At 37.0% G+C, this 22,520-nt stretch overlaps 2 protein-coding genes across 3 annotated transcripts; one reads left to right on the top strand and one right to left on the bottom strand.

Moving 5' to 3' along the window:
- Nucleotides 1-685: 685 nt before the first annotated feature.
- LOC104896630 (uncharacterized) lies at nt 686-3,925 on the top strand. 2 transcript variants are annotated; one of them, XM_010683397.4, is made up of 3 exons: nt 686-878; nt 1,012-1,088; nt 2,608-3,925. In XM_010683397.4, the coding sequence occupies exon 3, from the start codon at nt 2,633-2,635 to the stop codon at nt 3,665-3,667; it is 1,035 nt and encodes a 344-aa protein (XP_010681699.2). In that variant the 5' UTR covers nt 686-878; nt 1,012-1,088; nt 2,608-2,632; the 3' UTR covers nt 3,668-3,925. The 2 variants fall into 2 exon arrangements, with proteins under 2 accessions (XP_010681699.2, XP_010681698.2); XM_010683396.4 differs by having other exon boundaries at nt 2,575-3,925.
- A 9,936-nt stretch (nt 3,926-13,861) lies between these two features.
- On the bottom strand, nt 13,862-17,245 carry LOC104896631 (ATP synthase subunit beta, mitochondrial). The gene is made up of 9 exons (XM_010683398.3): nt 16,707-17,245; nt 16,033-16,108; nt 15,867-15,955; nt 15,636-15,753; nt 15,451-15,554; nt 15,210-15,368; nt 14,895-15,119; nt 14,505-14,816; nt 13,862-14,318 (listed from the first exon to the last, which is right to left on the bottom strand). Exons 1-9 carry the CDS (start codon nt 17,169-17,171, stop codon nt 14,208-14,210), a joined length of 1,659 nt encoding a protein of 552 aa, XP_010681700.2. The 5' UTR covers nt 17,172-17,245; the 3' UTR covers nt 13,862-14,207.
- Nucleotides 17,246-22,520: the final 5,275 nt, after the last annotated feature.

Raw genomic sequence — 22,520 nt, 5'->3', positions numbered from 1 at the left:
CAGGAGCATTTCTAGCACTTGCATACAAGAGTATCTCCTTAAACCTTGGCTCAATTGATGTACATGGAGGACTCTTCATGGGAATGACTACTAAGGTAGTAGCATGTTTGCTAACTAACCTAGGTAGTGAATAGGCGTGTGAAAGACATGTCTATGAGGATCCTAATTCTATTAGGATTCATATCTTTAATTGTTTCCTAGTTAGAGTTGAATTAGGAATCATGGTTTTGCCTACGTTCTTAAAACGATGGATTTTACATGATTCAAGAGTCTAAGGAGTCTAGGAATTAGGATTGTCCTAATCCTACTAGGTTTATGTTTTTGTCAAGTAGTATAAATACAAAGCTATGTAGTTCGAATTCTCTACAGATTTATAATAGAATTTCGTGAGCTTTGAGCTTTTGTGTTAAACATTGATTGTTTACAAACCCTCTTGAGTGTTGGTGGCTTAGCCTTTATGCATTCAAAACCCTTAGTGTTATTCTTTGTGGTGACTTAGTCTTTATCATTGAATAGCCTAAGATCTATCCTTGTTACTTTGGTTCGAGTGATTTGTTTGAGTTCTTAATTGAATCTTCATTGTTATTGATTTGTTTTACTTAGCTTCCGCCCAAGTATTTGATTCCTGAAGAATAAATACATCAAAACCGAAAACCGATCCTAGTGTCCAAATTGACATGACACCCCTACAAATTAAGCTAAGAGATGCTTCTGGAAACACTTCCTCTCTCTAGACTCTAGTCTCTCCTCCCGCCTCATCAAGGCAGTCACACTTACGCCAAAAGAGAAAGGTCGTCAAGGTGGACTCCTTCTTTCAGATCTGCTCTTTTTTCTCGCATCTCTTACCTCTTCGCCCACTCGTTTGCTCCATCTTACAGGTACTAATTCGTCAATAATTGAAGTTATAATTTTAGAGTTTGTTATTGCTGATTTCACCAACTTTTTTCGCGATTAGGTTTTTAAATTCCAGTTTCCATCTTTTTCATAAAGCTTTTCGACTTTGTTGTTTAGGTTTTCCTCCATATCATTTTTGGATTTTGGTCAGTATCTATCTAGGACCTGCTTCATCAACCTCCTTCTTGCACAAGGTAAGAATAACGTTTGCATAGATTTCATTTTTATGCCTCTTTTTTTATACTACTTATGCAATTATTTGCTGGTTTTTTGCTTTATGAATCATGATGCTGAGTTAAGAATTCAATTTAGCTGATTCTGTATAATTTCTTTATCGTTTCCTTCTTTTTTTCCTGATATCTGAATCTACATTAAGGAAATTTAGGGAAATCGTAATTTTACCGTAAAAAATCAGTAGGTTACCGTTGAGTTGTGTTACTGAGTTCTGACTTCTGATTGTCCAAAAAAATATTTCTTGAGGATTAATCTTCATTGTTTCAGTGATCTGTAGAGTAGTTAGGCTCCGTTTGGTAGGGCGTAAAACATTTTTAGTGTAAAATGATTTGCATGGAAAACAATTTACAATGGAAAACACAATATCAAAATTAGTTTTTCGTTGTTTGGTTCAATGTAAGAAAAATGATGAAATGAAAGGAAAATGAAAGGGAAAGTAAGGAGGAAGTGAAAGGAGTGTACAAGAGAGATAAGGAAAATAGATTTCCGTTCATTTTGAAAGGAAAATGGTTTCCATCATTGGGAGAGTAATTTTACCCTAAGGGGAAATGATTTAACACTCTTTTGCCAACCAAACAATGTAAAACTGAAAATAGAGGAAAACAGTTTTCCGGGAAAATGTTTTACGCCCTACCAAACGGAGCCTTAGTGATAAGTTTATGAAAGTCTCTTCCCACTTTTAAGGGCTGGTTGCTCTCTCTCTTTTCCTCATCTCTGTATTACCTCTTTGATGTGATGTGATTCGTTAACAGCTAAATATCTATGTACTTGTTATTGTTGGACTTAGTTTTCCCGTGACCAATATGTTGAAGGTCCTAGTTGGATGTCTGAGCGATTGATTTTGTCAAGTAGAAAGGCCTTTTTTAAAGTTTGGTTCCTCTCTCAGATCCATGAGTGAGACAATTGCTGAAATTATTCTTGAAAACGGTAGCATTGAGTGCTTCGCTTCTTGCCTCCACGGTGAATTGTGAACTAGATCAATGTCTGTCATTGTTTGATACTTTTGTTTGCTGAAGAGAATTATGAAATTATGTAGATTTTGCTACATTATGGCCTTCCTCCAGAATTTATAGGTGTAGTATGCTATATCTGTGATCAAGATCAAATCAAATGTTTTTAATGCTTGTGGGGCGTGATGTAGTGTGAAAGCACAGTAGCATTTTGCAATGACATTCAAACCCTGGATAGCTGTATAGAGATGCTTCAGGCATTTGCATGGTGTTATTAAATTTAATGATTTACTAAGAAAGTTTGTGAATCAGGTCCACTTGCTATTTCTCTTGCTTCATTTTCATTATCATTTTCTTCCCTATAAAGCTTTTATGGTGATCAATTCCTGTGTGGCTGTTCTGTCTGTTTATTTGCCTTGGTGAAACAATTTAGTTCTGAATCTTTTCAGACATGAGGGTATACAGAAGAACTAACATGATTTTTTCTCTTTGTGAGATGTACTTCCTGCATCTTCATACCAAAATGCAGGTTTTGAGCTGGTTTTTGTGTCCAAATGGATGCCAAGAAGTTCATTCAGCTGGTCGAAGAAAAGAAAAAGCGAGTCATGGAGAGAAAAGAAGCCCCGCTGAAATGGGAGCAGAGATTAGAAGCTGCTGCAAAAGCAAAAGCTGATGCTGAAGCCAAAGAAAGGACGGCAAAGTTGGATAAAAAGAATAAAAGAAAACAAATATCTGATTCTGATAGTGGAAGTGCGTCCGACGGCAGTCATGAGGGCAGAAAGTCAAGAAAAAGATTTCAGAAGAAGCATAGAAAGCATTCCCATTTTGAGTCTGGGGAGGAGAAGGCGAAGAAGTCCAGGCGTAAGTCAAAGAGACCCTCATCAGAGTCAACTGACAGCAGTAATGATTTTGATAGTAGCTTTGAAGAAGACAAGAGGAGAAGGAAGCGATCTCAGAGAAAGCATGCTCGGCATCATTTAAGAACTGAAGATTCCAGTTCTGGCTCCTCTGGTGAAGATGCTGCTGAAAGGCGATCTCACAAAAGGCACCAAAAACGCCACAAGAGGCAAGATACTGATTCCTCTGATTACTCTGAGGAGGAGGATCGGAGAAGAAGCCGTTCCAAGCACCAGAAGCATCATCGTAGATCCAGGTCTAATGACTCAGATTTTTCTAGTGATGATAGATCTTTGGAAAGGAGAATTCATCGGAGGTCCCATAAACGACACAGAAGACGGAACAGCACCGATTCTTTGGATTCTGATAGCCATAGACATGATAGAAGAAGCCGATCTTTAGAAAAATCCTCTGATGATTCTGACAGATCTGGCAAGCAAAGAATTCAAATTAAAGTTGACCACCACCACCATTCCCAGGATCACTATCGCAAGCATGCGAACCATCGCTGCAAGATAGAACTTGCTGCATCAGGTAGTCAACCATCAGAAGCAAATGGATATCTTCCGCAGCATGGAGATGCCAAAATTAATGGCCATGTCAATGGCTACAGCACAAAGCTAGAAGTTGGCAAGGAGGTGAAGGGCCAAGTTATCAATGGAGGTGGTGCTGACTCAGGCGACTGTGTCTGATGACTAAATTCTTATATGAACGAACTTGACTATTGTATTGTTTAAGCATTATCGTTGGTTGTTAAGTTATTTGTCATAGAAAGTCATCACTCGTCTTCATCTTGGTTCTGAAACAATCTTAACCTTCGACAAGTAATGATCTTGCTTTATATTCCTTTATTTGGGTTCATTGTCAATTGTACATTTGGCATCAATTTGATTAGCTTATTCTGGCTAATTCTAGTCCAGTAAGTCGTTTCAATGAATTTGATTTCTTTATGTTTGTGTTTACACCAATGAGGAAATTCTGGGTGCTAGACAAAACTGCAGCAGGGTGTGAGAGGCCAATAAAAGGCAATCTATACCTCCCAGTTGGTAACTCAATATCCCGTATCTGTGAGGCACCCGTCTTAGCGGAAAAACCTATTAATCAAAGGTACATTCCGACCTTATTGATCTGGAAGGATGAGGTTGGCAACTTTAGTAAGAGCTACTGTGCGGAGGTTGATGCTATCTCGGAAGACTATGACAGGAAAATTAACCCACTTATATTCAAAAGTTACCAAATCCTGGCCATTTCCAATTTTCCACGCGCATTGCAGCTTCAGCTCGTGTTCAGGTTTTAGCAGACCTTTGAGCCCCTAGGATGGTCGTTCCCCGCCTTTGTTGGTCTTTTTTTTTTCTTTTTTTTTTTTTTTTACATCAAAACAACATACAAACTAGTTAGGTAAATTGAAAACATTTCGCTTACAATCTTGAGCCAATATGTGGGCTTGTTGGACTTGATTCCGATTGACCTTTCTGACACAGCACCAACTAAAGCTAGAGGCTTCCTCTTTGATGGCATTCAAAGTGTATTTGAGCTTTATATCATCCGTTCGTGGCGACGCCAAAAGCTTGACTAATATTTGTATGGAATTCGTGGTTGAGAAAACTTTTGATAGAAGCAGTTCAGGTGTCTTTATATGCGCCAAAATTAGGAGGGCATTATTGCTTGTACTGACATTTCAAATTCCCAAGCCTCCCATACCTCGAAGCAAATGAAGAACCTTTTTCTTCCTCCAGGCTATACCAGCGAAGGGGTTATTGGCCCAAAAAACTCGTGCTATTAACACATCTATCGTGTTTGCTATGGAGGTTGGGATGTGAAATACTAATAGGATGTGGTTGATGGAAGCTATTAAAATGGAATTTACAATGATCATCTTGGTAGTTTGTTAGATCATCTTATGACTCCATTTGAGATCGTGTTTGATATTTTATCCAGCAAAAAAGTGAAGTGAGTGCCTTTTGTGCACTGGATATCTATTGGAGCACCCAAATACCGCACAATAGCCATTTTAGCCCCCCATACGCATAATTGTTTTGTATTCATTTCGTTGGGGAAGGGGAATGTTCCCACTAAATTTGACAAAAGATTCTTGTAGATTGACAATTTACCCGGAGATGGTGCATAATATGGATATGAGGCCTGAAATGACACCACAAGACTATCGAGAGACTTTGAAAAAGAAAAGAGAATCATCAGCAAAAAACAAAAAAAAAGATGGAAAATATTGGGTCTCGATTTACGAGGGCGAATACTATCAAGGAGGTGAATGTCCGAGGCTAAACAGGCCTCCATGATAGGATATTCATACAAAAAAGAAACAAGTAGGAACAAAGAGGGTCCTCCTGTAGAAGTCCACATGTTGGTTGAGTCCATCAAAGAGCTATATGAAGTTGATTTATAATGATCCTGATGGAAGCCTAGGAGAGTGTCTAACATTCCTGTTTGTGTATTAATCCAGTTCAAATCATCAATCTTAATCATGTAGAGTGTATTTCGCTTTTGGCGTTGCTTGCTTCATCCTATTAAACGGAAACTTGGTGGGACCGTTGGAACCAGTATGAATATCCTATATTAGCTTTCTTTAACAGCTGGCAACGTGGATCCATTAAAAGGTTACCCTGTTGTAGACTATCGACTTTGGAGCTAAGGTTAGCAACTGATTAGAAACGTCTTGTTAGAGAATAGAATAACATAAAGGATTAATACCCATTTTTGGGGGGGAAAAATTATTGTAATTGTTCTAACATAATTGATTAAACAAAATTCTGTTATTTTTCTACCCTTCTATTCAGTACAACTCAAGCTATAAGTAGCTGAGCTTTAGCTTGTAATAAAAAATAAATTGATCAATAACATTCTCTCTCTAAAACATTTCCCTCTATCTCTATCTCTCTGATTTCTGTCTCTTTCCTATCTCTTCTCTCTCTCTATATATATTCATATTTCTACCTATGATCTGCTACATTGAACTAGCAAGAGCTTTTGTCCTGCAACATTAGTATCAGAGCCAATCTACTGCTCACTCATATTCAGACGGCATTGTTGAGTTCTTTAGCTCAAAGGTGTTTGATAACCCAGACAAATTTCTCTTTCAAATCTTTACTAAAACTAGAATTTTGGCCCCAATATCTAGAGCAGTCTCTAAAAAGTTCTCAGATGTGGAGGAGCAAGTTAGAATGTTAGAAAGAAGATTGAAAGAACAGTCTAACACTATGTAAGTGATGATGCAAATGTTGAAAGAAATGAAGGATACTCAAGAGGGTAGTCAGGGAGGAAGTCGTAATGGAGGTCAACAAGGCAAAAATGGAGGTCAACAAGGTAATCATGAGGGAAGACCTCAAGGTATGACTCCTAAATTATTGCAGATTCCTTCCTTTGATGGCAAAAATCCTAGAATGTGGATCAAGAAGTGTAGTAGATATTTTTCTTTGTGCAACATTGTTGATGAATGTAGGTTGATTTAGCTAGTTTATAGACTGATAAACTTGAAACATGGGTGTCTAGTTATTTGGCTGTTAGAAAACCTGTTGATTGGGATGATTCTATTCTGGATTTGACTGCAAGATTTATGGATGAAAAGGGTATGAAGGCAGTAGAACATTTTAATAATTTGTCACAGGTTCATTCTTTGGAAATTTATATTGACGAGATTGAGTAATTGAGAGTCATTTTGATTCAAAATGGTCATGCATTATCTGAAGAGTATATGTTACATAGTTTCATTAGAGGATTAAAACCCACCATTAAGCCTTTTGTGAGAGCCTTTGAACCTTCTTCCATATGTGATGCAGTGAAATATGCCAGGTTGCAAGAAGAACAACACCAAGCTAGTTCTTATAGACCATACCATAAATACCACAACCAAACACAAACATCTCAGACACAATCCTTTAACTCCAATACAAATAAACCTCCCTTACTTCCTACACCTCTAATTAAACCTATTCAAAACTATACACCAACTACAAGAACTGACTCTAAACATCAACCATACATTCTTGCTGATGTTAGGGCTGAAAAAATAGCAAAGGGTCTTTGTTATTACTGTGATAAGAAGTATACAAGAAACAATAAATGTAAATTCAAGGAACCCCAATTATTTACTGTAGAAATTGAGGGTTATACTGAGTCAGACAATGAAGATTCTATGGAAGATAATATTGGAGAGCCTTGCATAGTTGTTCATGCCTTGACTGGCAACCCACGAAGTTTCCATACTATGGGACTTATTGGGTTAGCAAATGGAGATTAACCACTACATATTTTAGTAGATTCTGGCAGCACACACAACTTTTTGGATTTGTATTTAGCCAAAAAGTTAGGTTGTTCTATAGACACTATTGAACCTCAGGTTGTGGTAGTAGCAGATGGTAATCATTTACCTTGTAATCACAATTGTCAGCAGTTTACTTGGGAGATGAATATGCATACTTTTTCTACTAATGTGATGCTTATACCTTTGGGAAGTTGTGACATGGTATTAGGAATCCAGTGGTTATGTACTTTGGGATAGATTATTTGGGATTTTAAACAATTACTGATATAGTTTAGTCTAAATGACACTTAATTTACTTTGAAGGGTATTCCTCCAAAGAAGTTGAAGGTGTTGGATAGAGATATCTCTACCAAGATACTTGATAATGCAGCACAGTTATGTGTAATGAAATTAATATCTCAGAAGAGGAAAATTCAGTAGTTCTGGAAGATAATTTGAACGAATGATGAAGGTTTTAAAGCTTTGAAGCATAAGTTTGGTAGCATATATGAAGATCCGACAGAATTACCTCCCCATAGAGGAGTTTTTTATCACAAAATTCCATTGAAACATGATGTTGAACCTGTCAACACCAAACCATACATATATCCATTAAAGCAAAGAGATGTTATAGAATAGTTAGTGCAAGAAATGCTATATAGGGGAATTATCCAGAACAGTTCTAACCCTTTTGCATCTCATGTTGTATTGGTAGGTAAGAAAGATGGTACTTGGAGGCTTTGTAATGATTATAGAGAACTTAACAAAAGAACCATCAAAGATAAGTTCCCTATTCCTATTGTAGAAGAGCTTATTGATGAGTTGGCTGGTGCTGCAATCTTTACTAAGCTAGACCTCGGGGATGGTTATCATCAATTAAGATTACATCCTGATGATGTTTTTGAAACATCATTTAAAACTCACACTGGTGACTTCGAGTTTCTAGTAATGCCTTTTAGCCTTACTAATGCCCCTACATCCTTTCAAGGCTGGATGAATTAAGTTTTTAAGCCTTTATTAAAGAAATGTGTGTTGGTCTTTTTTGATGATATCCTAGTCTATAGTCAAGACAAAGCTACTCATCTGCAACACTTAGCTCAAGTGTTTGAACTCATGCTTCAACACCAGATGTTTGCTAAGGTAAGTAAGTGCTCTTTTGGGATGAAGAAGGTGGAATATCCGGGGCATCTTATCTCAGCTGAAGGAGTACAAATAGATCCAAAGAAGATTGAACTTGTAGCTCACTGGCCTATTTCTGTTTCTTTGAAGGAGTTAAGAAGTTTCTAAGGCTTATGTGGCTATTACAGGAAATTTGTTAAGAATTATGCTCAAATATGCAGACCTCTTAATGATTTATTGAAGAAAGGAGCTTTTATATGGAGTGATAATGCCACAGCTGCTTTTAATCAACTAAAAACTACATTGATTTCTTCTCCTTTATTGGCAGTACCCAACTTTAATAAAAATTTATTGTTGAAACTGATGCTTCTAATATGGGTATTGGTGCCGTACGTATTAATGCCGGAAGGACATCCATTGGCTTACATAAGCAGGACTTTGGGCCCAAAATGGCAAAAGTTGTCTGTTTATGAAAAGAATTGTTAGCCATAGTCTTTGTTGTTCAGAAATGGGAGCAATATCTTTCAAGTAATCATTTCCTAGTGAAGACTGATCAAAAAAGCATGAAATGGTTACTTCAACAGAAAGTTTCTACACCGTTTCAGCAATTTTGGCTATCAAAGCTTATGGGATTTGATTATGACATTGAATATAGGAGTGGTCAGGATAATGTAGCAGCTGATGCATTATCAAGGGTGCCTGGTTCAGAATTACTTTTTATGGCTATTTCGGTCAATTCTTCAGATTTGAATGCTCTTATTAAAACGAGCTATCATTTGGATTATATGTGATTTTCTTTCTTTTTAATAGCGATGATTACTTTGAAATGGAAAATAACGCATTTAGTAACAGCTCGTTCTTTAGATCAGAAGAGGAGACGAGTTCCAAACGTTCGCACCTCTTAAACAAAACCCCGAACCCTATCTCATGGTATGAAAGACCAATTTTTCAAAAAAGCCTTATCCATATGAAGTCATCATCGTTTTAAATGATATTTCTTGAAATTGATTTTATAATAATTTATTAAATAAATTTGTCCCTATATATTATGGTATTAATAGGGTGGCGACTTCAAAGTTGTCTAAAACTCATAGACCAATGAGAGAGTTTTGTGGGATTTAGAATGTTAATTAAGAAATCAAAAATAGGATACCATAGAGATATGTTAGTAATGGACGAGAGTCCTTATTTGATGTCTTTGAGAATTTCTCCTCCTATGAGAGTAGGATGGGAGTTGCGTGTTTGGTCAATAGCTAATTCATGTAGTGTTCATGCGTTATCTCTATTTTTGATATTCTTATGCCTATTTCATGATTAGTTGATGTTTAATCCTATCTCCTAATTTTAGTTATCTTTGACATTTAGCTTAGTTTTGTAGTTCTTAGTTGGCAATTGACAATTTTCGACTTGATTCTGGCCCATCTTATTGTTTAATCAATACAAATTAGTGTTCCTTAATCCTTATGGAAGATTGACCCTTACTTACCACTTTACTTAGGTTAGTGGTTAGTTAGGTTTTGTTTTTGAGGACATTAGTAACGAACTAGTTTTCCTTACCTCAAAGAGTTCGACTTAAAAAATGGTGCTTAAACAAAAAAACAACTCTGGTGCGTAAACTGTAAAGATGTGTTGCAGGACAAAAGCTCCTGCTAGTTCAATGTAGCAGAATACAGATAGAAATATGAATAGAGAGAGAAAAGAGATAGGAAAGAGACATAAATCAGAGAGATAAAGATAGAGAGAAATTTTTTAGAGAGAGAATGTTATTGATCAATTTCTTGTTTATTACAAGCTAAAGCTCAGTTATTTATAGCTTGAGTTGTACTCAATACACAGGTAGAAAAATAACATATTCTGTTTAATCAATTCTGTTAGAGCAGTTACAACAACTTTTCCCGCCCAAAAATGGGTCTTAATCCCATATGTTATTATATTCTCTAACATACTATCCCCCTTCAAAGAAGACTTGTCCCAAGTTTTTGAAGAACAACAAAGGTGGGATACTTAGCTTCAAAATCTGCAGTATTTTCCCATGAGGCTTCATGAGCTTCAAAGCCATCCCATTGTACTAGGTACTGAGTAACATCATGGTTTTGTTCTCGAACAAATCTCCTATATAAAATAGCTTTAGGAATAAGAACTACATAATCAGGTTGCCCCTAGAACCATGGTGGTATATGAGCAGCAGTAGGCAAAGTACCATAAAATCTTTTCAACTGAGAAACATGGAAAGTATCATGAATTTGAGCATCCTCAGGTAAACACAATTTATAAGCAACCTTTCCAATCTTGGCTAGGATTTGAAAAGGACCATAGTTTTTAGGAGCTAACTTTTGATTAGATCTGTGCTGAAGAGTTTGTTGCATGTATGCTTGGAGTTTCAGCCAGACCCAATCTCTAACTTGAAATGCTCTATCAGATTTGTGCTTGTCAGCTTGGCTCTTCATCCTTGTTTGAGCTCTTGTCAAATGATGTTTAAGAGTGTTAATCATCAACTCTCTTTTTAATAAACTTCAATCAACTGTTTCAATCTTGGATTCTCCAGCTAAGTAAGGCATATGAAGAGGGGGGGATGGTTGTAAACCACCTCAAATGGAGTTAATTGAATAGTTGAATGGAAGTGGGTGTTGTACACCATTCTGCTAAGGACAACCATAAACTCCAGTCCTTGGGGGAATCGCCACTCATACATCTTAAATAGGTTTCAAGACACCTATTTACTACTTCAGTCTGTCCATCAGTTTCAGGATGTCCATCAGTTTCAGGATGTTATGCTGAAGAAAGATTGAATTTAGTCCCATATAAAGAGAATAACCCTTTCTAAAACTTAGAAAAATAGGATCTCTATCACTGATAATACTTCTTGGCCACCCATGAAGTTTGAACACGTTATCCATATAAGCTTGAGCCACTTGCAAGGCAGTAAAAGGGTGAGATGATGCTATAAAATGAGCATATTTACTCAGCCTATCCACTACTACAAATATCATTGTTTTACCATGAGAGTTAGGTAACCCAGTGATAAAATCCATGCTCACATCAATCCAAACTTCTTCAGGAATAGGCAAAGGTTGTAATAGACCAGGATTGGCAGCATTATCATATTTTGAAGTCCGACAAACTTGGCAAGTTTTAATAAAATTCCTAACTGCCAAGTGCATACCCTTTCAATAAAAGACAACTTTGAGTCTTTTTAAAGTTATATCTCTACCTGAATGGCTTGGTGCCAAGAGATGAGTTTAAGTCTCAATTCTTCATCAGGACCCACTACTATTCTGCCTTTCTTCCGGAGCAAGCCCGACTTCAAGGTCAAGCCAACAAAACTAGGTAAATATTGTAGTTCTTCAAGAACATTGATGAAAGTAATCACCTTAATTAGTGATTGAATCGAAATTGAAATAATCACCTTGATTAATGATTAAACTTAGGATATTTAAAAATAGGTCTTAAAAAAAAGAGATTTGCTTTCTGAATGAAGGCTTTGGATGAGAAATAATCTCAATTGAAGATTATTAAGTCGTTTTAGCAAGACGATTAATTTGAGATGGAATTCGGAGATTGTGTTTGGCTAATCGTAATTTGGTCATTTAAAGTGAGACACGTGAAGCCTAAAGTCAATAACGATATCATAATTACCTTTATAATTATGTCAAATTATATAATTGATCCATTTTCCCTCAAAAAAAATAAAAATATAATTGATCCATTTAAGATTATGGGGAATAATTTTGAAAATGTAAGATGGATTATCATACAATTACAATTTAACTTAGTTAAATTTGTAATTTTTCCTTGAGATTGGGTCATTTAATTCATATATTATGATATATAGGGCCCAACATGCAATATTTATAGCATTGGTTTCTCAGTTTATTCAAAAACAATTGTGGAATTATTTTTCAAAACTATGCATACACATCTCCATGTTTTGACTATGGAACTTGAGGGCAAGTTCTTTTCTAAGAGGGAGGGATTGATGTGGATTTGAATAGCTTAGTCTCTCACAAAAATTAAGGTTGTCAAGTACTCCTAGTTCTGTTAGGAGTATTGGTAGTTTTCCTAATTCTAATAGGAATAGGACTATTGAAATCTTAATCCTAGTAGGATTAGAACTCCTAGTTCTGTTAGTAGTATAATAATTTAGTTTGTTCATAATTCTAGTTGAACTAGAAGTCCAAATTCTAGTTGGATTAGGGATCCTAATTGGAGTGTAATTCTAGTAAGAAGCCTAGCATTAGTAGAAGTTTTTTTGTTTACAAGGTTTCCTACTTGGGAGAGGTATTACTTGTTTTTAGCACATAGGAGTCTAGCTTATGTTTATCTTTTTTTTTATCTTTATCTTAGGCATGTAGAATTAGTATTGGTTTGTTGATCTTTATCTTTCATAATTCTAGTACAATTAGATTTCTTTTTAGTTCTATATATTTATATGTAGTACAACTATCATTATTCAAAGATTTTTGCTAAAAAAGTTGAATTAAATTATTATTCATTGATCTTGGACGTATTTTCCAGAATTATTTTTGTTTTTAGGGAGTGAACTTGATCACAAGATCCTTAATTTAAACGAGTGAAATTTCGATAAAATTTAGGTGAATTGTTTAGTGAGTAAAGTTACATTAAATCTAAAAACCTTCCTAATTCGTATCTTTGATGAAGATATCTATAGTATTAGAGTTAGAAACCTTAGTGACCCTTGATCGAGTGAAGATCTAGAGAAGCTAAGCAAATTCCTCTTTGGTGAGTGAAGCCATAGCATTAAGGTTAAAACCCTTAGTAAACCTTGATTCAATGATCTAGGAAAGCTAAGCAAATTCCATTCACGAAATCATATCATATTGTCATCCGTTGGAAACGAAGGCAAAATTGGTAATCACCTAAGGGGAGTAAGGGTTTCATTCTGTTGACCATGACTGATGAGTGGAAGCTGACGGACCTCTGCCAGGGGCCCAATTAACAGGGTAAACGATTTCTTCGCAACAGAATTTTGTTTAACATACATCACTGAACCTATTTGAACTTTTCCTCAACAGTGACCAAGATTCCCTCATTCCTTATTCCCCGCTGTACCACAATAGCAGCAATCCGAATTAGCCTAAACCATAGCAACTCAAGTGCAGACATACTCCACTTAATCCACTCTAATCCAGTAAGAGGGATAACATATCCTAACTATTACAAAATTATAAGAAGGAATTCTGGGTGCAAATTAGGGGGAAATAGAAAGGGCTCCTAAAAGAGTGTAAGATATGTCTAACAGTTATAAATTATGAGTTTCTCCCACAGTAAACATTAAGGAAATTTTGCAATGACCTAATACAACATGCTGAGTGCTGACATTACCACCGATGAAAAAGTGCTCAAGTTGATAACAACTACACCGCCTGAAACTTAAGCAACAGGCACTTAGGCCACCAGTTCGCTCAGCACCAAAAGCTCTTAGCAACAATACACACGTGACCTAATGGGTAGAACAGGCAGGCAAGTTAATGCAACCATGAAATCGTGGTTAGAAGATTCAAAAATCTGGACTATGGAAAAAGAACAAAAAATATACATGTGTCCATATCTTGTCTCCTGCTCCCATTATTCAATAACAGGGAGCTAAGGGGGAAAGGGGATATTACTAGCAGGCTAGCCCTCTCTGCTCCACTTCAATGGAGCATCATCACACTTGTGCAACAAAGATAAATAAGACAAAATGGAAAAACCCTTGTTCATATGTTTGGCTTCCCAAAAAAATCCTTCTCAACTCCTGGAACTGGTAAAGCCATTGTTAACTAAAAATTATTTTCGCAATTATCACGGCAAAGGGCCAAAGGAGAAAGTCAAAAAACAAATTATCTCAAATTTCCTTAAGCATTTTCCTTGGCAATCTTCTCAGCCTTGGCAATGACTTCTTCAATTCCTCCAACCATGTAGAAAGATTGCTCAGAAAGGTCATCATATTTACCATCCAAGACACCCTGCAAATTTCACAGCACAGCCAACATTAGAAAAACCCTGGGTATAGGCCATTTAAGGAGGCGCTTCACCAAATCATAACAGAACCAAACCAACCAATGATTTCATGACCACAATGGAACACAAAGCATGTATATATATGCAGCGTAAACCAATTAATTCCAGAATGAGTCAGAAAAATAAATTACCTGGAAACTGGTGATGCTTTCCTTCAATTCGACGTACTTGCCAGGAGCACCAGTGAAGACTTCAGCAACATGGAAGGGCTGGCTCAAGAATCTTTGAATCTTACGAGCACGAGCGACAGTCAATTTGTCATCTTCACTTAGCTCATCCATACCCAAAATGGCAATGATATCCTGAAGATTCTTGTAGTTCTGGAGAACCTTTTGCACTCCACGAGCAGTGTTGTAGTGCTCCTCTCCCAAGATGTGAGGTGAAAGCATACGAGATGTAGAATCAAGAGGGTCGACAGCAGGGTAGATACCAAGCTCAGAAATCTGGTCAAAAGGTGGAGTGTCAGAAAAAACTTTAGAAACACTCGCACAAGTATTATCTCATCTATCCTTCCAGATTACCTGTCGGGATAACACAGTTGTGGCATCCAAGTGAGCAAAAGTCGTAGCAGGGGCAGGATCTGTCAAGTCATCAGCAGGCACGTAGATAGCCTGGACAGAAGTAATGGAACCCTTCTTGGTAGTTGTAATACGCTCCTGAAGACCTCCAAGATCGGTAGCCAAGGTTGGTTGGTAACCGACGGCTGAGGGAATACGTCCAAGTAAAGCAGACACCTCTGAGTTAGCCTGGAATCAACCGAAAAAGAGTTTGCATGAATTATATCATCTTATGTCAGATGCCCAACAAAGAACAAGCTCTTTGACAAGATATCATACTTGGGTAAAACGGAAAATGTTGTCAATAAAGAGAAGCACATCTTGTCCCTCAGCATCACGGAAGTGCTCAGCGACAGTCAGTCCAGTAAGACCAACACGGGCACGGGCACCTGGAGGCTCATTCATTTGACCATAGACAAGAGCACATTTGCTGTCAGCCTACAGTGAAAAGAAAAGGGTTAGCAAATGTTCCGTAGACACGCAAAAGATACCCGTGCCTGGATGCAAGAACAAGACTTACCTGTTGGTCACCAAGCTTGATAACACCACTCTCAATCATTTCTCTGTACAAGTCATTACCCTCACGAGTACGTTCACCAACTCCAGCAAACACAGAGAAACCACCTGATCATAACAATTAAATTAGTAATTTACTGGAATGCAGCTGATAGCTTCTATGGGGAAAAGGTGCTACCATCCACATACCATGAGCTTTGGCAACGTTGTTGATAAGTTCCATAATAAGCACGGTTTTCCCAACACCAGCCCCTCCAAAAAGCCCAATCTTTCCTCCTCTTTGGTATGGAGCAAGGAGATCGACAACCTTAAAAAGGCGAAATTCAGACAAAAAGAATTAACAGAGGTCCCTCATAAACAAAAACACGTCAAAAGTCACAATGGTTCAAAGAGGAGATAGCAGTTAATTGCAAAACGCACCTTAATTCCAGTAACAAGGATCTGCTGCTCAGTAGCTTGTTCAACAAAGGCAGGTGCCTCTCTGTGAATAGGGAGATAGTGATCGGTCTCTGCCCAGTGTCACCACAATTGTCAATATATATTAACATAACATATCTGGTCACCAATATAGTGGTTAGCTACTTACTAAGTTCTCCTCTGTGATCAATTGGCTCCCCAATGACATTCATAATACGACCAAGGGTAACTCTTCCAACAGGAATCTATGAGTATGAAACAATACATTCAGAAAACAAACAATTTACCATAAGAAAAATGTTTGAACTTAACAAATTCAACATGTAGATTTGTTAATCCATTGAGAATACCGCATAAATTAAATTCAAACCATAGACAGCTAACATAACATCGCATTTCATTCTTGAGAGATAAACAACCCTAAAAGACACAACTTTGCCATCGTATACAGAAACTCCAAAACAGCATCCATCAAACGTGTGAAAAAATATTCACTTTCACAACAAACTAATTCCACTCAACATTCAGAGATCACGTATATTCTACACAAGTAGACAATGTCATAGCTAAATCCTCTACCAAAATACAATAAATCATGCCCGAGGTAATAAGCAACTGTTCGAAAAGTATCCACAACAAGTCAACAACCAATCAAGCAATCTACATTAATCAAAAGCTAAGATGATGATCAGCAGAACATAGTCAGATCCAACGATCCACAATCAGATCTAAAATTCATAATGTAGATCAAAAAATCACATATTAATCCAGATGAAATAGATTCATAAATCAAAAATCGAAAAGCGAAGATTGAATCGGAAAACATAAAAAATAAAATCTTACAGTAATAGGAGATCCAGTATTCAAAACGCGTTGACCACGAACAAGACCTTCAGTACCATCCATAGCAATAGTCCTAACCATATTCTCCCCCAAATGCTGCGCAACCTCAAGAACCAACCTCGTCTCATTATCAAGCACCTCAAGGGCAGTCAAGATCGGGGGTAAACCTTCGTCAAATCTGACATCAACAACAGCACCGATGACCTGGCATACCTTTCCGACAGAGCCTTTTCCGGTGAACTCATCGGTGATCTTGCCGGCACCTTCGCTGCCAGACTTAGCAGGCGAAGAAGAAGGCTGGGCTGCAGCAGAGGAAGATGTGGCGTAATCAGCAACGCGATTGAGAAGGTAGCCGCGAGCGGAAGGGCGGTGATGTGCGGAAGGTTTGGGGGTGGAGAGAGAAGATGGACGAGAGGATCGGCGGAGTGCACGGGCGAAAGAGGGTATGAGCCTACGAGACGCCATGGGAGAGAGAAAATGGAGAAAAAGGGGGGTGAGAAAGAGAGATGGGTGTGACTAGGGTTTCCAAAGTGAAATCAGTGAGTGGTCTATATAGGAGAAGGGGAGTTTTTTATGGTTTGTGTTAAACGATGACGTTCTTTTATTTATTTTTACTGATTCACTTTTTTGAGCGAAGATTTGGGGGGTGGTGACTGGTCAGTGTTTGTGATCCGTTAATTTTCAGTTTTTGTTTACTTTTTTGGGAAAATGTTTGAATTCACTCCACTTGTTTTTTTTTTGTTAGAGAATAGAGTATGTACCAGTCCGTTTACAAATAGTTACATCATTTTATATTTTTACGTTTGTCAATGTATTATTTCAAATATTTATAACTTTAATTCATAAGAAATAAAAATTATAAAAAGTTGATATCAAAATAATATATATTGAGACGAATCTAACAAGATATGATATGACTATGTTTTTCCTAAAATATAAATCACCAAAGACAATCAAAATGCATGTATGAATAGTAACACTATACAAATGATGCAACTATTTCTAAACGGATGAAGTATATATCACATTAGTCTCAATTATCTCTATTAGTATAAGGGAAGGTGGAGCTATGGTGTCCCATTTGAATATACTGTTTTACCTTATTCTCTTTCTAAATTACACGACCTATTTCAACCAAAACGAGACTTCAAAAAACTATCGGAAATGTAATTATGACAATCAATCACAAGTCAACTGAAATCAATAGAATTGCATAATCCACGTTATACAAATAAGTGAAATGAGGAAATTTACAGAAACAAGAAAATTCAATTTCAAACTATAACACATTAGCAATTACATACATCGTTCCCAAGAACCATTTACAATTACATACTAAAAAAAATTACCAATAGATTACAACGTCAATATAAATTATAAACTAAGAAAAACGTACGATTTTTGACATAAAGATTCACATTTGTCCAGTGGCAATATGCGAACTTCTAAAAAAGCTACATGATTCTTTTTCATCTTGCAAGTTTATTCAGATTAGTTGAAAAAAAAACTAACTCTTATATTCGAATTACATGAATAATTAAAGTATATATTGTATGGTATAAATTTTGAAATAATTATTTAAAAAATCAGTACATGTTTGTAACAAAAAAAGGCATTATAAAATATAAATCAATTTCGGATACAATAACAATTACACAAAATCAAACTAAAACTGAAATTACACTAATTTGCCAAAACAAATATTGAAATTAAAAACAGATGTAAAACGGTTGATTTTACTGAGATTTCTTACGAATAATTTAAAACCTATAAAAAGGAGTAGAAAAAGTATGAATAATTAAAAACCCAGAAAAAGGAGTAGAAGAAGTCTTGAAAAAAAAAAACAAAGAGAAAGAAAAAGGAAAAGTGGATGATTCAGGAACTTCATCCACGAATTTCTTAAAAAAACATCTTCACAAATAAAAGCTCAAATAAAATCTAACCGGATCATTGAGAAATTTAGTTGACAATTACATTTTTGGGACGAAATCAGGAACATAAAACGTAAAGAATTAGCTTCAAATTTGAGGCCCCTCATTTAATTCGTCAACCGAATAAACTCCAATTTCAACCCGTTCCCATGAATTTTTTGAACATTACCACCGATCGAAATGAAAACCTAAAAAGATCCACAAAAATACAGAGACCAAAATTACCTTAAAAATTAATGGAGCATTAATGTGGTTAATTTTGACACCAGAATTGGCTTATTAATGTGGTGTTTGTCGTGAAATATGAATATGAATATGAAATCTCAATCTTTTTTTAGTGAGATATGAAAGATAGTGAAAGTAAGTAGATGAGTCGTTCTAATTTTTTGAGGGAAGGGAAGATATAAGGTTGTAGGTGGAAAGATGAAAATGTGGAGGATTAGATGGGGAAAAAATGAGACACACCAGTCATATGGATAGATATATGTGGTGGATAGTATATGGTAGGTGGGATTCATAGCTATATGGATAGTGGTAAAATTATGTTGGTTTATTACTTGCATACATGTGGCTTTGTGGTTTTGCCTACACTTTTTTTTTCGACTATTAACAAACAACTAACGTTTTTTTTTTTGGTGACAAGAACAAGCAAAGACAACTAATTTACTATCTTACCTACACGAGCTGCTATAGCTAGGTCATGGGGAGGCCCAATTTCCTGTCTACTTACCTTACGAATTCTGCAAGAGTTGAACTTACTACAAATAGTTTTAATGTCATAAACTAAAGCGGAGATTTCAAAGGGTTGATGGGAGTTGGCGATTGTTTGGACGAAATCTGAACTATCTGTTAAGATTTGAATGCTTCTGAATCCTTTGTTGTATGCTTCGTTAATCCCTTTATACATCGCAAATGCTTCAGTTTGCAATGGGGTAAGAGCCAAAATCGTTGCGTTTCAAAAGCTTTTATATTGCTTATTGGGGATGACCAACCTATTCCTGCTCTTGGAAAATGCTTCTTGCTTTTCTTCTATGCTCTGTCAACTGAGATGATGCAGTTCTCACATTGACTATTATCCATTCCAAACTCCACCTCTAGATGTACCTTGATTTCGTTATGAGTTAATTGTAGTTGCTTCTCTCCGGTCTTTGCAGCTTCCCCCAATTCCTTGAGGAGGGCGTCCTTGTGTATTAGGATGGAAACTGGGTTCTCATTCAGATTCCTGAAAACAACGTTATTCCTGTGTAACCAGATAGCCCATAAAGTGGCTATGAAATCCGTTGCTCTCTCGGACTTTATACCATCTTCTTTCCAGAAAAGCTTAAAGTTTTTGATCCATTCCTCTATGGGTGTTGGGGCTATTGTAGATGTTTTAATTCCTAAGTTAGAGCATGCCCACACACGTGATGTCATGGTGCAATCTCGAAATAGGTGACTCTCACTTTCCTTGCACTTCTGGCATAGATAACAATTTTTTCCTGAACTGGGATATTCCTTTTAAGCAGATTGGAGTTCATAGCAATGGCTTTGTTAAGAAGTCTCCAGACAAATAGCTTCCATTTGGAGTTGATGTCCATCGACCAAAGCTTATGCCAAAACTTCCTGTTGCCCTGAGACGTGTCCAAATTTCCTTTTATTGTTAAGTAGAATGAGTAAACATCCATGACTCTCAAATTTCAAGACTTAGTTTCACTCCAATAATATTGGTCTTGAAGATCATCCTTCGAAAGGTGGGTTGCTAAGATTCTAATCGCTGTATCGGGAGCAAAAAAACTCCATATAAGAGGTGGATTCCAGGCTCTATGATTTGGTAACATTAAGTCTTTGACTTTACGAACACCTCTAGCTTCTGGATTGATGCCCTCTTTCAACTTTATTGGATCTCCTCTGAGCCATTTGTCTGTTAGAATATCCATTTGTGAGCCATCCCCAATTCTCTTTGTGAAACCTTCACGATAATCCTGAATTGATCTACAGAGCCCGCGAAATCCCCAAGAGACTCTGCCTAAATGGGTTATACGTAGTGCAATGTTTACAGGAGAGTCTTTATACTTAGCGCACATTATTTGTGAAATCAAAGACTGATTGGAGTTGTGGATCCTTACAGCTTGTTTAGCGAGAAGAGCTTTATTGAATAGATGGACGATCCTGATTCGAGCCCTCCTCCCCCTTTGGGGAGCTCAAGTATTTTCATGCTTTTCCAATAAATAGGCTTGGTCTCTTGGGCACCAGCCCATAAAAATCTAACAAAGATCGAATTTAGCTTGTATGCTGTTTTTTTAGGTATAAGGAAGACACTCAGTATGTTCAGACTCAGCATTGCTAGTATACTATTAATGAGGATGACACGCCCTGCATGAGATAGAGCTAAATGATGCCAGCTTGAGACTCTTTTCTCGACTTTTTCGATCAAAGGATTAAACTTTCTAGTACTTCTGCCGTCTATTTCAATATTACACCCCAAGTAGGTCCCCAATACATCCGCTGAGGGAGTACCTAAAATGCTTCTCATGTTACGCTTGAAACGTGGGGGAGTGTTGGCACTGAACATTATATGAGATTTATTGTAGTTGATCACTTCACCTGAAACACGACTAAAGTAGGATAAAATTTTCCTCACCTCTTCACAAGCGCCTGGCGTAGCCTTGAGGAATATCAAAGAATCATGAGCAAAGAACAGGTGTAACACTGTCGGACATGATCTAGCCAAACTAATTCCCTGGAACCGATCTTCATTTACTCCATGCGTTATCATTCTAGACAGGACATCCATTACTAAGATAAATAGATAAGAGGAGAGAGGGTCTCCCTGTCTAAGTCCTCAGGTAGGTTTGAAGCTCTTTGTAGGCTCACCATTGATTAGGATAGAAAATGATACTCTAGTAACACATTGCATGATCCACTGTCGGCATAAGGCAGGAATTCCCATAGAATTGAGCAACCATTCAAGACAGTCCCAGTCAACCTTATCGTAAGCTTTAAACATGTCTATTTTGAGCGCTGCAAGATACTGATTACCTTTTTTACGATGTTTTATTATGTTAACTAACTCATAAGCAATAAGACAATTGTCCGCTAGTAGTCTGCCTGGAACAAAGGCGTTTTGATAGGGGGAGACCAGGGACTTTAAAATTGGCTTGAGTCTGTTTGTGATTACCTTCGAAATTACTTTATAAATCACGTTGCACAAGCTGATTGGTCTGAATTGACTAGCTTCCTCTGGTCGTTTAGTTTTAGGAATGAGGCAGATATTGGTGCGGTTCCATTCCTGAAGAATAAACCCTGTAGTGAAGAAGTGGGAAACCGTTTTCCGAATATCTTCGCCTACAATTAACCAGTGCTTTTGGTAGAAAAGGGCAGGAATTCCATCTGGGCCGGGAGCTTTGAGACTCCCCATTTGAAATACAGTTTGCTTGACTTCATCTTTGGAGACTGGCCTTATTAAATCCAATTGTTGTGCGTGTGTTATTTGAGGCACTAAATGTTGAATTGTGGACAGTTCTTCCCAATAGTCGTTGTCGTGATGAGCCTTTTGGTATATGTTAATAAAGTGATTCAGTAGCTCCTTTTGGATATCCTTCTTGTTTGATAGTCATCCCCCTGTTGGACTTTTGATCATAAGGATCTCATTCCGGTGCCTCCGACGCTTTGCTTTTCTAAAGAACCATTTTGTGTTTGTGTCCTCCCAAGCTCTCCATTTACTTTTAGCTCGTTGCTGCCAGTATTTTAGTTGAACATCTAATTTGGCTAGAGTTGCGCGTTTAACTTCTTCATCTATGCTTCCCGCATTGTGATTAGGGAGATTGGCTTGAACTTCACCACATCGATCTAAAAAATCCTCCCAGCGAATATTGTGCAACTCTTTGTAGTTCTTGCACCATTG

Source organism: Beta vulgaris, chromosome 6 (genome assembly GCF_026745355.1).
Source record: "Beta vulgaris subsp. vulgaris cultivar EL10 chromosome 6, EL10.2, whole genome shotgun sequence".
In the NCBI taxonomy this organism is placed as follows: Eukaryota; Viridiplantae; Streptophyta; class Magnoliopsida; order Caryophyllales; family Amaranthaceae; genus Beta; species Beta vulgaris.
The sequence above is the reverse complement of the archived record's forward strand: the minus strand, read 5'-3'. Positions and strand labels throughout refer to the sequence as shown.

Coding starts and splice junctions, on each gene's coding strand:
- LOC104896630 (XM_010683397.4), top strand. CDS start 2,633: ATGGATGCCAAGAAGTTCATTCAGCTGGTCGAAGAAAAGAAAAAGCGA.
- LOC104896631 (XM_010683398.3), bottom strand. CDS start 17,171: ATGGCGTCTCGTAGGCTCATACCCTCTTTCGCCCGTGCACTCCGCCGA. Junction 16,109..16,706: donor ATACTGGATCTCCTATTACT/GTAAGATTTTAT, acceptor TCATACTCATAG/ATTCCTGTTGGAAGAGTTAC. Junction 15,369..15,450: donor TCAAGCTTGGTGACCAACAG/GTAAGTCTTGTT, acceptor TTTTCACTGTAG/GCTGACAGCAAATGTGCTCT.